Raw genomic sequence first — 15,139 nt, forward strand, 5'->3', positions numbered from 1 at the left:
CTCATTTGATTGGAAATTAAAAGTTCGACCTCACTTTTTAATAGTCAACAGAGATCTGAGTGCAACTAGTCCCCCACACACGCCTTCTTTTTCTAAACTCATCCGATGAAAATTTTTAGATAGACATTTTGTTAGAAGTTCAAAGTTCAGATAGTAAAAACTTCGGTGTCGACACAGCCCCCCAGGGCCCGGGGTTAGGCGTTGTAAGTTATGTCCTGGGGGCATAAATGGTTGTTATGGAAGGGATGCTCGTATAAACTCCACAGAGGGCTCATTTGATTGGAAATTGAAAGTTGTAATTCACTTTTTAAGAGTAAAAAGTGATTGAAGGGCAGCTAGCCACACTCCATTTATTTTTTCCCAGAGGCACTTCATATAGAAGGGGTCTTCGTATAAACTTCACAGGGGGCTCATTCGATTTAAAATCGAGAGTTCTAGTGCTCTTCTTATGATTCAAAAGTGATCGGAGGGCAACTAGCCTCTCCAAGCCCGTTTCCCCAAATACATCTGATAAAAAATTTGAGGTAGCCATTACTAGCCCCCCCCCTCTACACGTCCTATTTTCCTCAAACCCATCCGATAAGAACTTTGAGTCTTTTTTTCAAAATGGTTTAAAGATTATATAACGAAAACTCCGGGATCGACACAATCTTTCAGGGCCTGGGGTAAGCGTTGTAAGTTATGCCTGGAGGGCTTATACAACTGTTGTGGAAGAGATGCTATTATAAACTTCAGAGAGGGCTCATTTGATTGGTAATTGAAAGTGCTAGTTCAGTTTTTAAGAGTCAAAAGAGATCAGAGGGCAACTATCCCCCAACGCCCCTTTTCCCCCAAACGGATCCTAAAAATTTTGAGATATCCATTCTGTTAAAATTGGTTCAAAGTTCAGAATAAAAAAACTCCGGTGTCGACACAACCACCCAGGGCAGGCGTTGCAATGTATGCCCTTGGGGCATATATGGTTCTTATTGAAGGGATGCTCGCTTCAGAGGGCTGATTTGAATGGAAGTTGAAAGTCCTTGTTCAATTTTTAAGAGTCAAAAGAGATCGGAGGGCCCCTAACCCCCCCCCCCCTTGCCCTTTTTTCCCCAAACCCATCCGATACAACTTTTGAGATAGCCATTCTTTTTAAATAGTTCAAAGGTCAATATAACAAAAACTTCGGTGTCCACATAACCCCCAAGGCTGTGGAGGGCAGGCATTGTAAGCTATGTCCTGGGGCCATATATGGTTCTTATGAAAGGGATGCTCGTATAAATTTTAGAGACAGCTGATTTGAGTGGAAATTGAAGGTTGCAGTTGAATTTTTAAGAGGCCAAAGAGATCGGAGGGCCCCTAGCCCCCACCACGCCCTTTTTTCCCAAACCCTTATCCGATACAACTTTTGAGATAGCCACTTTTTTAAATAGTTCAATGGTCAGATAACAAAAACATCGGTGTCGACACAACTCCCCAGGGTCCGGAGGGCAGGCATTGTAAGCTATGTCCTGGGGAATATATAGTTCTTATAAAAGGGATGCTCGTATAAACTTCAGAAAGGGCTCATTTGAATAGAAATTAAAATTACCAGTTCATTTTCTCAGAGCAAAAAAGATCGGAGGGCAACTAGCCCCTCCCGCCCTCCATGCCTTTGGGTTTATCGAATTTATAAACCCATCTGATAAAATTTAAGATGACCATTTTGTTAAAAATAGTTCAAACTTCAGATATTAAAAATACGGGGTGGACACAACCCCCCAGGGACCTGGGGCAGGTGTTATATGTTATACCCTGCGGGTATGTATGGTTCTTATAGAAGGGATGCTCGTTTAAACTTCAGAGAGGGCTCATTTGATTGAAAATAGAAAGTTCTAGTTTCCCTTTAAAGATTCAAAAGAGACCGGAGGGCACTTAGCCCCAAATCTATGCCCTTTTTTCCCCAAACCCATCCAATAGAAATTTAGAGATAGCCATTTGTTAAAAACAGTTAGAAAATCAGATAATAAAAAATCTGAGGTTGACACAAACCCATTTTTTCACTTTGATATTGTTACTTTGATACCAGTTTTAATACATTGATGAACATTTGATTTTTTTTAAAGTTTGATTTTGAAATGAGGAATTTTTAAAAACTTGAAACTTTTTGCAATCAAAAACGAACAAAAATTAATGAAAAAAAAACTTTCCGAAAAAGTAAGTTTTTCACTGTAAAGTAAAGGCCATTTTAAACTTAAGCTCAGCAGATACAAATACTTGTTAAAATTGAAACTCAAAATGACCAGAAATTACCATTAAAGAATAAATGAAACCCAAAACAAACAGAAATAAAATAAACAATCATAGCAAAAAACATACAGCAAGTAATAATATAAATGAATAAATAGATCTTAAAGCGAGTAATGCTTGATTGAATGTGAAAATCAAGCTTAAAACGAAAAATATATCTTGCTATTGAAGTATAAATGAAACTTAAAACGAACAAAAATTAAATAAACAATCAATGCAAACAAACATACAATAGATATTAATGTAAATGAATAAATAATTCTTAAAACGAGTGAAACTTAAATAGAAAATGCAAATGAAGCTTGAAACGAACAAAAATAACTATAAACAAGAGTTTGGGTATCACCTCTTTCGCTCACTGTAAAAGTCTAAAACCCACTGCGTCATTGGTGCTTTACTGAAAACTATATGCGTCTTGAACAGTCTTGGAAAGTATAAACAACATCAATTTGAATGTCTGATGTATAAAGATATTAATTGTTGAAAGATCCATCAGTTCAAGAATTTATTTCCCTGTAATTTTTTTTTATATTTTTAATGCTGTAAGACTGTAAGAACTGTAAAAGAAAATATTTGTAATATAATTCGTTTTCAGTTAAGCGCCAATGACGCAGTAGGCTTTTGTTTTCTTATTTATAGTTAAGGAAGGGGGCAGTATCCAAACTCTTGTTTGCAGTGAAACCATATTCGTCTTGAACAACTTTAGAAAGAACTAATAAATTAAACTGAATACTTGATATATAATGATATTGATTGCTGAAACCTCAACAGTTCAAAGTTTTACTATAATTTTAATGTTTATTTTCAATATTAAGTACAAAAGAAAATATTTGAATTAAAATTGGGTTTCAAAGTTCTTATCGAATGGGTTTGAGGAAAATAGGATGTGGAGAAGGAGGGGGGGCTTAATGCCCTCCCATCTCTTTTGACTCTTAAAAAGTGAATGAGAACTTTCAATTTCCAATCACATGAGCCCTCTCCAAAGTTTATACAAGCATCCCTTCCATAAGAACTATATATGCCCCCAGAGCATTGCTTACAATGCCTGCCTCTGGGCCCTGGGGGGTTTTTGCCGACCCTGGAGTTTTTATTATATGATCTTTGAACTAATTTAAAAAATGGCTATCTCAACGTTAATCGGATGGGTTTACGGAAAAGAGGGCATGGAGGGGGGCTAATTGCCCTGCGATATCTTTTGACTCTTTAAAACTGAACTAGAACTTTCAATTTCCAATCAAATGCGCCCTCTCCGAAGTTTATACGAGTATACCTTCCATAAGAACCATATATGCCACCAGAGCAATAACTACAACGCCTGCCTCAGGGCCTGGGGGGTTTCATTTACACAGGGGTTTTTCTTATCTCACCTTTGAACTATTTTTAATGAAATGGGTATTATAAAAATTTTATCGGATGGGCTTGGGAAAAAAGGGTGTGTTTTTGGGGTAAGGGAGGGGGCTAGTTGCCCTCGGGTATCTTTTTATTCTTAAAAAGGGAACTAGAACTTTCAATTTCCAATCAAATGAGCACTCTCTGTAGTTTATAAGGGCATCCCTTTCATAAGAACCAGATACGCCCCCAGGACAACACTTACAACGCCTACTCCCCGGGCCATAGGGGTTGGTGTTGACCCCGGAGTTTTTGTTATCTAATTTTTGAACACTTTTTAAAAACTGGCTATCTCAAAATGTGTAGTGGATTGATTTTGGGAAAAAATGGTGTGGGGGGGGGCTAGTTGCCCTTAAATCTCTTGACTTTGAAAAAGTGAACTAGAACTTTCGCTTTTCAATCAAATGAACCCTCAATGAAGTTTATACGAGCATCCCTTTCATAAGAACCATACATGCCTTTAGGGCATAGTTAGAACGCCTTCTCCCGGGCTCCGGGGGCTGTATTGACACTGGAGTTTTTCTTATTCGACCTTTGAACTATTTTTAATAAAATGTCTATCTCAATATTTTCATCAGATGGGTTTGGAAAAAGAAAGCGTGGAGGGGGGGGGGCTAGTCGTCCTCGGATCTCTTTTGACTATTAAAAAGGGAACTTAGACTTTCAATTTCCAATCAAATGAGCCCTCTCTGCAATTTCTACAAGCATCCTTTTCATAAGAACCATATATACCCCATGGCAAAACTCAAACGCTTGCCCCCGGGCCCTGGGAGGTAATGTCGACACCGGAGTTTTTGTTATATGATCTTTGAACAATTTTTAACGAAATAGCTATCTCATAATCTTTATTTTTGCAAAAAGTTTCAAGTTTTTAAAAATTCCTCATTTCAAAATCAATCTTTTTTGAAGAATCAAATGTTCATCGAAGTATCAAAAGTGGTGTCAAAGTAACAATATTAAATTGAAAAAATGGGTTTGGGTCCACCCCGGGGTTTTTATTATCGGATGTTTGTACTATTTTTAACAAAATAGCTATGTAAAAATTTCTGTTTTTGCAAAAAGTTTCAAGTTTTTAAAAATTCCTTATTTCATTTGGCAAAAAGGGTATGGGGGGGGGGGCTGGTTACCCTCCGATACCTTTTGACGCTTAAACAGTGAACTAGAACTTTCAATTTCCAATCAAATGAATCCGCTCTGAAGTTTATGTGAGCATTCCTTCCAAAGAACTAAATATGCCCCCAGGGCATAAATTATAACCCTTGCCCTGAAGACTGCGTGGGGAGTGCCCTGCCCAAAGATATAATTTCGAGAACTCTCAACTACGTTGAACAAAATGACTATATCAAAATTTCGATTGGATGTGTTTGGGGAAATTGTGGGCGTTGAAGGGGTATTAGTTACCTTCCAATCACTTTTGACCTTCAAAAAGGGAACTAGAACTCTCGATTTTCCATCGAATAAACCCCTTTTGAAGTTTATACGGCAACCCCTTGCGTATGAAGTGCCTTCGGGGAATAAAAAATTAACAAAACATTGGAGCCGTATGAACTTTTTTATAGGCAACGCTTTAGCGTTGCCTCTGATTAGGAACGATATTAAAGTGAACAAAAATCTTCTTAGAAAGAGGGGGGGCACTAGTTCATTTAGTTTCTTCGCGGCAAGGACTCCCCTACGCGTATTGAAGAAAATAAAAAAATTTCAACCATCTACTTTTGTTCAGATGTTAGTCAATGAATGTGCTGAACCAACACACCAGATTGTTTACTGAAAGTTAAGACAGACACACTTTAAAAATTCATTATTTTTGCTCGGGATTTCTTAGTACGATTTATATTTGCTATCGTTTTTACTCAAAAAATCATTTGTTTTTCATGCCATTGGACATGACGACACGCAAGCATTCGAAAGGATCGGGAATGACTTAACGTCGTAATTAATATACCGAAAAAAGTTGTTTAAAGTGGCACGTCGAGTCTGGGCAAAGCTATTGTGACTATTGAGCGCTAATAGTTTAAAGCCGAGGACAGGATCGTAAGCCGGATTTTTTTTTGAGGGGGATATATATGTATATAGTATGTTTTCTGTAAGAGGATGGATGGATGGCTGGATGATCACAGGATGGCTGGCCCGTAGCCCCTCATTGCATTTCCTGGCTGAAGGGCCACGAAACGGAGATAAGCACCGCCGGTTCGGAACTTGAGGGTCTCGTGCTGTCATTCTGACTTTCTATAAGAGATTGTAGGAACAACCCAAAAATATCGAAATTTTCGAGAGGGTGGAGGCCCTCCCTGTGTTCCATCTGACCGAGGATACCGTAAGCCCCTCCTACCGCTTATTCAGGATCACCAGCTTTCACTCTCCTCTGGAAGACAACGCAAGTTTGAAGTAAACCCAATACTAGTGTTGCATGATCTAAAGTTGCGCCGCCTAAAAGTGAAAATACGCCGAAAGATCCATTTTTCTAGTGAAAATGCACTGATGAACGATCTTCCCCTAAAAAATGCGCCGATTTGAAAATTCAATGCGCAAACGCTTTAAAAAAGCGCCAAAATTGCGCAAATGCTCCCCATCCGGCAACTTGGCCCAAAACATATGTGTAGCCTCACTGTAGAGCAGATGAAATCGAGAGAGGAGACACTGATCGAATAATGCAATTATCACGGAAGTATCTTTTCAAGGTTGATGGATCTTTTCAAAGTTTATTGTTTTCCTCTCTTATAATCGACCAAATACTCGAAACAGAAGAGACGATTACGATTTTATATTTTGTTCTTGTAAAACAATTCAGTTAGAGTTTAATAATAAATTTGGAAGTACCTGTAATTAAAGAATGACTAGCCAAAAAGGCTTTCAGACGGATGCCATAAAAAAGTAAATACGTTAAATTGCAATGAAAAAAAGCCATGAAAAACGTTTATATATAATGTTTTGGGGGGACAAGAAGAAACCATTTGCTCCCTTCTCCCAAAACTCCTGGTCACTTCGGCCCCTCCATCTTCAAAAAATTTTCTTTCTGGGAGTTCCAACCCAATCCATATGTTTAATCAACGAATGCTTACCAAACAATGCTTAAAATCTGTTTTCTTTTAATAAAACCTGTTTACTGCATGTAATCTCTATGATCGTGCACATGACGTCAAATTGACAGTTCAGTTGATGGGTCGTTTTTACAGGATCAGCTAGGAGGCTTGTCCCCCAGCCTTACAGCAGCAGGAGTTGAATCCCGGGCCCCGTATTACCGAGCAGAGCATCAATATACTGTGCTGCCACAGGGTATTTTTGCCAAAAATTATCACAAAAGGAAAAGTTAGACAGCGCAAGATATGCCAAGTGAAAACTAATGTGATGTTGTGATTCTAATTTTGGGCCCCACATTTTAACGCAGGAAAATTCCAGTTTTTACTGAAAGATGTAAATTTTCGAATTTACCGCTGGAAAAAAAAGTGTTTTATCGCAAGAATTTTGCAGCGGTGTGTTTTATATTAAATTTGGTAGAATTTGGTGTTTCCTCAATCATCAGGTTATGCCTTCACCCCAAGGTCAACCATGAGATCAAATTAGAATAGTGCTAAATCTCTATAAGAAGGCTAAATGACAAAATAGTTCTTTTTTGGAAGTAATTTATTTTTCCTTTTTTAGTCGCGAATTTAAATGCTTTTAGGGTACTTTTCTCTTATAGCCACCACATTCAAGATCTTTTATCGCGAACATGAGACAATAACAGGTTTTCATGGTCTCTATACCAGACAACATTAGCTTCGGCTCGTTAATTTAGCTTCGGCTTCGTTTCGGCTAAGTTAATTCGTCATATCTGACTCGTCACTTGCAAATTTACATTCCTCACTTAGACAACCATTTACATATTAAAAAAATAGAAAGATCAGGAATTCAAATTTTAACAAAAAGGACCTCTATGTGCTGTTGTGCAGGTTTTGTTTATAGGTGTCAAATAAATCCAAATAACTTTCGCCCACCCTTCCTGGTTACCTTCCCCAGGTGCCCATTTAGAGCTGGATTGAATCTTTCTGAGCTTACAGAGTCACAACACTGCCCCCGTTCCAAACCAAATAACCAGCGTCACCAGGACTCGAACCCCTGTACTCGCGGACAAAGGATTTCAAGTCCTCCGTCCTAATCACTGGGGTAAGACGGCTCGATTAATAACACAAGTCCTTAATTATTAACAATTTTTAATCATCTTTACGGATGGCTTACAAAATGACTAATTACTTTTATTTTTAATTACTTTACTATCGATATATTGATATATTAGATTTATTGACTAATTTGACTAATTTGCCATTGAATCTGTTTTTGATGTTGGTAGCAGGACGTCAATATGCCCGTTCTTTTGCACTATGATCTTACGTCTAAGATCTCACATCTTTCTGCAAAGATTTCCGTTCTTTTAACTCATCTTTCTTCAAAGATCTTACAGCTCACTGATGTTGGCAAAAAGTGTGAAAGACGCCATCTTTCTGCCATATTAAATAGTGATGAGAGAACTTTGATAATATACTCATCATTGTTCTTAGACCGCTGATCAGAGCAGAATGATGAAAGTCGTTTGCAACAGAACGCTAGAAGAAGTAAGATCTTAGAAGAACGCTAGAAGAAGTAAATGCTAAGATTCCACTTTTAAGCGTTCTTTGTCAAAAGATGTAAGATCTTAGCACAAAGATGAGTAAAAGAACGGCCCTAATGTTTATAACACTTTTCAGGGTATATATTACCAAGATGCATTCTAGTTTATCAGAAGAACCTAGTCCACCAGATATATTAAAACAAATCGGTTGTGTATTGCTTGAAAGTCGTCTGCCTTCCAAAGATACCACCTCTCGTGGGTATGTAGAAGGTCCTCATTATCCAGACCTTTATCCAAAAGCATTTGAATGTATGGTTCCTCACAGATGCAAGCCAGAGGAGAATAAACAGGTTGTTAATCATTTTTTTTTCTTTTTGAGGCTGTTAGTTCATAAGTGTTTTACCATTATTAGGAAGTTAAATTATTTTAAAAAATATATGAGGAATTCAAATGCCTAACTTCTTAAATCTTTTAAACAGTTATGCCAATATTAAGAAGGTATACTCTATACTGAGTTAATGAATTATTCAGATTTTGAGCACGTATCTTTCAAGCATTAAGAAGGTGAAAACCTTTCTGAGTAGATGAGTGGCCCGCATTCGAAAACAGTTCAATCTGTTAAGTTATGTTACCAATTTTAGGGGGGGGGGAATAATACTTGGTACCTAGATGAGTGATTAATTTGCTTAACCCTTTAAATCTGTAAAATTACGTTGATAATGTTTGGGAGGCATAACCCTCTCTGAGTTGATGAGTGATGCATATGCCTAACTGATTTCATAACACTTTGTTGCCAATAATAGAAAACTCATTTTTACTGAGTATATGAGTGATTCAGGAGCTAAACTTGTAAAATCTTTAAAGCTGTATTGCCGAAATTTAGAAGGTATAGTCTTACTTTGTAAATGAGTGATTTGCATTCCAAAATAGTTAAATCTATAAGGTTATGATACCAATATTAAAGAGGTTAATGCTTTGCTACATAAATGAGTGATTCATATGCTAAACTCATTTAGAATTTAAAAATATATTGTCAATGTTTGTAAGGTATAACTGTTTTTAAGTAGATGAGTTATGCATATGTCAAACTAATTAAATCTATAACATTATGTTGAAAATATTAGATAAAGACCATCTTCCTTGATCATATGTGTGATTCCGATGTTATGTTAAATCTTTAAAGCCGTGTTGCCGAAATTTAGAAGGTATATCCTTACTTTGTAAATGACTGAATTGCATTCCAAAATAGTTAAATCTATAAGGTTATGATACCAATATTAAAGAGGTTTAATCCTTTGCTACTTAAATGAGTGATTCATATGCTAAACTCATTAAAAATATAAAACTATATTGTCAATGTTTGTAAGGTATAACTGTTTCTAAGTAGATGAGTGATGCATATGCCAAACTAATTAAATCTATAACCTTATGTTGCAAATATTAGAAAAATACCATCTTCCCTCAGCATATGAGTGATTCAGATGCTATACTCGTTAAATCTTTAAAACTGTGTTGCCAAAATTTAGAAGGTATAGTCTTACTTTGTAAATGACTGATTGGCATTCCAAAATAGTTAAATCTATAAGGTTATGATACCAATATTAAAGAAGTTTCATGCTTTGCTGCTTATATAAATGATTCATATGCTAAACTCGTTAAAAATTTAAAACTATTTTGTCAATGTTTGTAAGGTATAACTGTTTTTAAGTAGATGAGTTATGCGTATGCCAAACTAATTAAATCTATAACCTTATGTTGCACATATTAGATAAATACCATCTTCCCTGAGCATATGAGTGATTCCGATGCTATACTCGTTTAATCTTTAAAGCCGTGTTCCCGAAATTTACAAGTTATATTATTACTTTGTAAATGACTGATTGCCATTCTAAAATAGTTAAATCTTTAAGGTTATGATAACAATATTAAAGAGGTTAAGGCTTTGCTACATATATGAATGATTCATATGCTAAACTCATTTAGAATTTAAAACTATTTTGTCAGTGTTTGTAAGGTATAACTGTTTTTAAGTAGATGAGTTATGCGTATGCCAAACTAATTAAATCTATAACCTTATGTTGAAAATATTAGAAAAATACCATCTTCCCTGAGCATATGTGTGATTCAGATGTTATGTTAAATCTTTAAAGCCGTGTTGCCGAAATTTAGAAGGTATAGTCTTACTTTGTAAATGAGTGATTTGCATTCCAAAATAGTTAAATCTATAAGGTTATTATACCAATATTAAAGAAGTTTAATCCTTTGCTACATAAATGAGTGATTCATATGCTAAACTCGTTAAAAATATAAAACTATATTGTCAATGTTTGTAAGGTATAACTGTTTCTAAGTAGATGAGTGATGCATATGCCAAATTAATTAAATCTATAACCTTATGTTGCAAATATTAGAAAAATACCATCTTCCCTGAGCATATGAGTGATTCAGATGCTATGTTAAATCTTTAAAACTATGTTGCCGAAATTTACAAGGTATATTCTTACTTTGTAAATGAGTGATTTGCATTCCAAAATAGTTAAATCTATAAGGTTATTATACCAATATTAAAGAGGTTTAATCCTTTGCTACATAAATGAGTGATTCATATGCTAAACTCGTTAAAAATATAAAACTATATTGTCAATGTTTGTAAGGTATAACTGTTTCTAAGTAGATGAGTGATGCATATGCCAAACTAATTAAATCTATAACCTTATGTTGAAAATATTAGAAAAATACCATCTTCCCTCAGCATATGAGTGATTCCGATGCTATACTCGTTAAATCTTTAAAACCGTGTTGCCAAAATTTAGAAGTTATAGCCTTACTTTGTAAATGAGCGATTTGCATTCCAAAATAGTTAAATCTATAAGTTTATGATAGCAATATTAAAGAGGTTTCATCCTTTGCTGCATAAATAAGTGATTCATAGGCTAAACTCGTTAAAAATATAAAACTATATTGTCAATGTTTGTAAGATATAACTGTTTCTAAGTAGATGAGTGATGCATATGCCAAACTAATTAAATCTATAGCCTTATGTGGCAAATATTAGAAAAATAACATCTTCCTTGAGCATATGAGTGATTCAGATGCTATGTTAAATCTTTAAAACTGTGTTTACGAAATTTACTATGTATATTCTTATTATGTAAATGACTGAATTGCATTCTAAAATAGTTAAATCTTTAAAGTTATGGTACCAATATTAAAGAAGTTTAATGCTTTGCTACTTAAATAAGTGATTCATATGCTAAACTCATTAAAAATATAAAACTATATTGTCAATGTTTGTAAGGTATAACTGTTTCTAAGTAGATGGGTGATGCATATGTCAAACTAATTAAATCTATAACCTTATGTTGCAAATATTAGAAAAATACCATCTTCCCTGAGCATATGAGTTATTCAGATGCTAAACTCTTTTAAAAATTAAAACTATTTTGTCAGTGTTTGTAAGATATAACTGTTTCTAAGTAGATGGGTTATGCGTATGCCAAATTAATTAAATCTATAGCCTTCTGTTGAAAATATTAGATAAATAACATCATCCTTGAGCATATGTGTTATTCCGATGTTATGTTAAATCTTTAAAGCCGTGTTGCCGAAATTTAGAAGGTATTGAAAGAAGGTAATGAGTGATTTGCATTTCAAAATAGTTAAATCTATAAGGTTATGATACCAATATTAAAGAGGTTTAATCCTTTGCTACATAAATGAGTGATTCATATGAATGAATGAATGAATGCATTTATTACCCATCAAATAAAAACAGATGGAGCACAACAAAAGACAAAAAAAACGCAAAAACACTAATTCCTCTGAAACAAAAAAAAAAAAAACCAAACACAACAACCAACAGCATATGCCAGCTACTGCTGGAGAATCATAGCCCAGGGATGGGACTTAAGTGTCAAATTATATCGAGTAATCTGCGCTAGGATAGCTTCTTCAGGATTCATGATGCCGTACCGATGCGAAACATATCGATTGCTTGTCCATGGTGGTAAACGCAACAAAAACTTTGCATACTTGTAGTACACTGAACGCAATTTCAGTCTATCTGTAGCCGTAAATATACGCCAGAATGGGCTGAGGTACAAATAATGAGGCAAAACCATAGCATTGTACACCCGGGCCAGCAGACGACTGTCAAACTTCCGCTTATTTGCCACAATACGGCTATACGTAAATGAAACCCGCTTCTGAAAATGAGAAAGCAGTAACCGCCGCGTCTCTAGTATTGACCGTCCAATAGGAAGGCCCAGATATACAATGCCACCGGCGAGCCCAACAGTAGAAACACCAATTGTGATGCTTCGACCAGCATCAGATTTCGAATTAAACAGCAGTACTTCAGACTTGTCGGCATTAAACTGAAGTCCAATCTGAGCATACTCTTGTTGTAGTCGAGTAAAATTATCTTCTAGTCCTTGCAGAAAGCAGCTCAGGTTCAGTACATCGTCCGCATAACCAATCAAAGATAAATCAACACCGCGCAGAATGTAAGTCATAAGTGACTTCGATTGCGGCTTTACGATACTGTTATTAAATGCTGTCGGTGACGAAATGGCACCTTGTCTTACCCCCTTCTTTACCGGGAGAAGGGGATTACCATGCGGAGAAACAACAACATCATTCAACAGGCTAGTGCACTCACTCGCTGGTAAAGGAAGTTTAAGTTCCGCTTTTAGATTTTCATACATGTCAGCCAGTGGGGCTAGAGAGCAGGGATCAACACCGGCCAAACCCATATCCAGTATAATCTCCTCGTGGAGAAGCGAATCAAACGCGCGCCTTACATCATGAGTGGCTAAAGCGATGCTTTCACCGCGGTCTTCTGCGTCAACTAAAGCGGATACTAAAGCAGAAAGAGCATGGCCGCATCCGAGGCGAGACTGAAAACCGAACTGATGGGCCTGAACTGTACATTTAGTACGAAGCTCCTCAATACTCAGATTTTCAAATATTTTACAAAAAACAGTTGAAACCGTTATTGGGCGAAAAGACGAACAATCGGAAGGAGGTTTATTTTTCTTTGGGATAGGAGTCAGACATCCAATTGAAAAAGAATCGGGCACAATTCCCAAATTAAATATCATTTGGTAAAGGAGGACCAAATGCTCAATAAACATACCCCCACACAACGACAAATGTTGTGCAGAAATCCCGTCATATCCTCTAGACTTTTTTTCTTCAGTTTCCCAATTGCAGAAATAATCAGACTCTTTGTAATAATCGGTCCCGGACTAGATGCATGCTCAAAGAAATCTTGGAGTCTCGCTTTATAACTATTTTGAAGATGGGGATCCGGAGCAGAAAATTCTTTTTTATAATGCTCAATCCATGAAGAAAGTGGTATAAGAGACGGGGTTTGACTTGGCGCCTCTTTCACAAGACTAGACCACAGCTTATTAGGCCGCGACCGAACTTCTTCCGAACAAGACGAAATAATCGAATTCCGATGCAAAGAGAGCTGCTTTGCAAACTGACGTTTCGTATAGATGTACAGTTTTCTCAGCCACCCATCCCGCGGCTTATCTGCTTCAATCCAGACCGAGAGCCAAAATTTAGCAGAAAAGCAAGCATTGCGCAAGTTACTATTAGTTGACCAACCGGGCTCTTCGGTTCCAGATTTTACTCGCCTAATGGGTACCGCCGATTTTTCTGCAAGGGATAGGGCATGAGTAAGTTCACTACAAAATAGATTCAGCCGAATTCGAGAATCCCGCATATTCTGTTTTGAACTCCGCATTAATAAATCAAACGGTACGCGAATTTTCGCCAGAATATCATTACACGCATTCTGGAAGAGATCAGATGACGCCCTATCCCAATCACTAATATAAAACACAGATCGCTTTTTAGCAAACGGGATAAAAGAAGGACCGACATCATCAAACCGAGCACTAAAAAACAGAGGAAAATGATCTGACGTAAAACTAGAATCACTAACACCAACTTCCACAATAGTTACAGATCGCGTGTGACAAACATGGTCTAAATTAGATGTGCTACCCGAATTATGGACGTAAGTAAAGCTCTTATTCTTCGGCGCAACCAAGTAATCATCATCAAACAGACCGAAAATAATACTTGGACGAACAGAATCACCAGAAGAATTAAGTGAGTCAGTTAGGTCACAATTGAAGTCACCAGTCACGATGCAGCATAAGCCCTGCTCTTTTATTTTTCCCAAGCACTTAGATAAACGAGCGACACTAATGGCAAAAAGTCTCTCAGAACGGTCATCGCGATAGTTCGTGGGTAAGTATACATTCAGCACAACCACATTCTGGATTCTAACCGCTAAAAAGTCACTTGCTGAATCAAAGACAGAAGAAGTAAAACATGACTTCACGTAAGTCGCTAGACCACCACAAGGCCGGCCATGAGACTGAGAGCGGCGCGCAGCAACCGAGAACACTTTGTGATTAGTTGATAGTTCCAAAAGGCTCAGGCTCAAAGTGTTTGCAAAATGTTCTTGAATACACACTATGTCACACTTCGATAAAAAGTCCTTCAAAAACACAGACCGACTTAACAGATTTCTATTTATATTCCACGAGGCAATCGCATAAGAGGCTAAGGGTCCTCGATTCATTTCTTCGCTGGGGTAGGTCTATTTGAAGGGCACCGAACACTGTAACATGTATGACCTCTTTTTTTGCATGTGATACAGAACATATCGTTGTTGCACTTATTGTCCTTACTAGACACGTGGTCAGTGCCACCACAGCGGCCACAGATGGGAGATGCGGCGCAATCTGCCGCCACATGACCGAGTCCATGACAGGAGTAGCAACGTTTCGGTAGGAAATTAAATTCCTCGGCAGGCAGCTTCTCGTAGCCAACGCGGACGGAGTCCGCGAGAAAACGGTCTAGATTCTTTCTGGATTC

General features: G+C 36.9%; 1 protein-coding gene across 1 annotated transcript in view; it reads left to right on the plus strand.

The window, feature by feature from the left end:
* Positions 1-15,139, plus strand: part of atos (atos homolog atossa) — a 107,607-nt gene that overhangs the window by 29,979 nt on the left and 62,489 nt on the right. Inside the window, exon 3 of the mRNA XM_089105267.1 lies at positions 8,376-8,589. Coding sequence (XP_088961393.1) covers positions 8,392-8,589 — 198 coding nt within the window. The 5' untranslated portion in view covers positions 8,376-8,391. The remainder of the gene's footprint in view (positions 1-8,375; positions 8,590-15,139) is intronic.

The sequence above is a fragment of the Artemia sp. Qi Xiang Cuo genome, chromosome 19 (genome assembly GCF_049724085.1).
Source record: "Artemia sp. Qi Xiang Cuo chromosome 19, ASM4972408v1, whole genome shotgun sequence".
Classification (NCBI taxonomy): Eukaryota; Metazoa; Arthropoda; class Branchiopoda; order Anostraca; family Artemiidae; genus Artemia; species Artemia sp. Qi Xiang Cuo.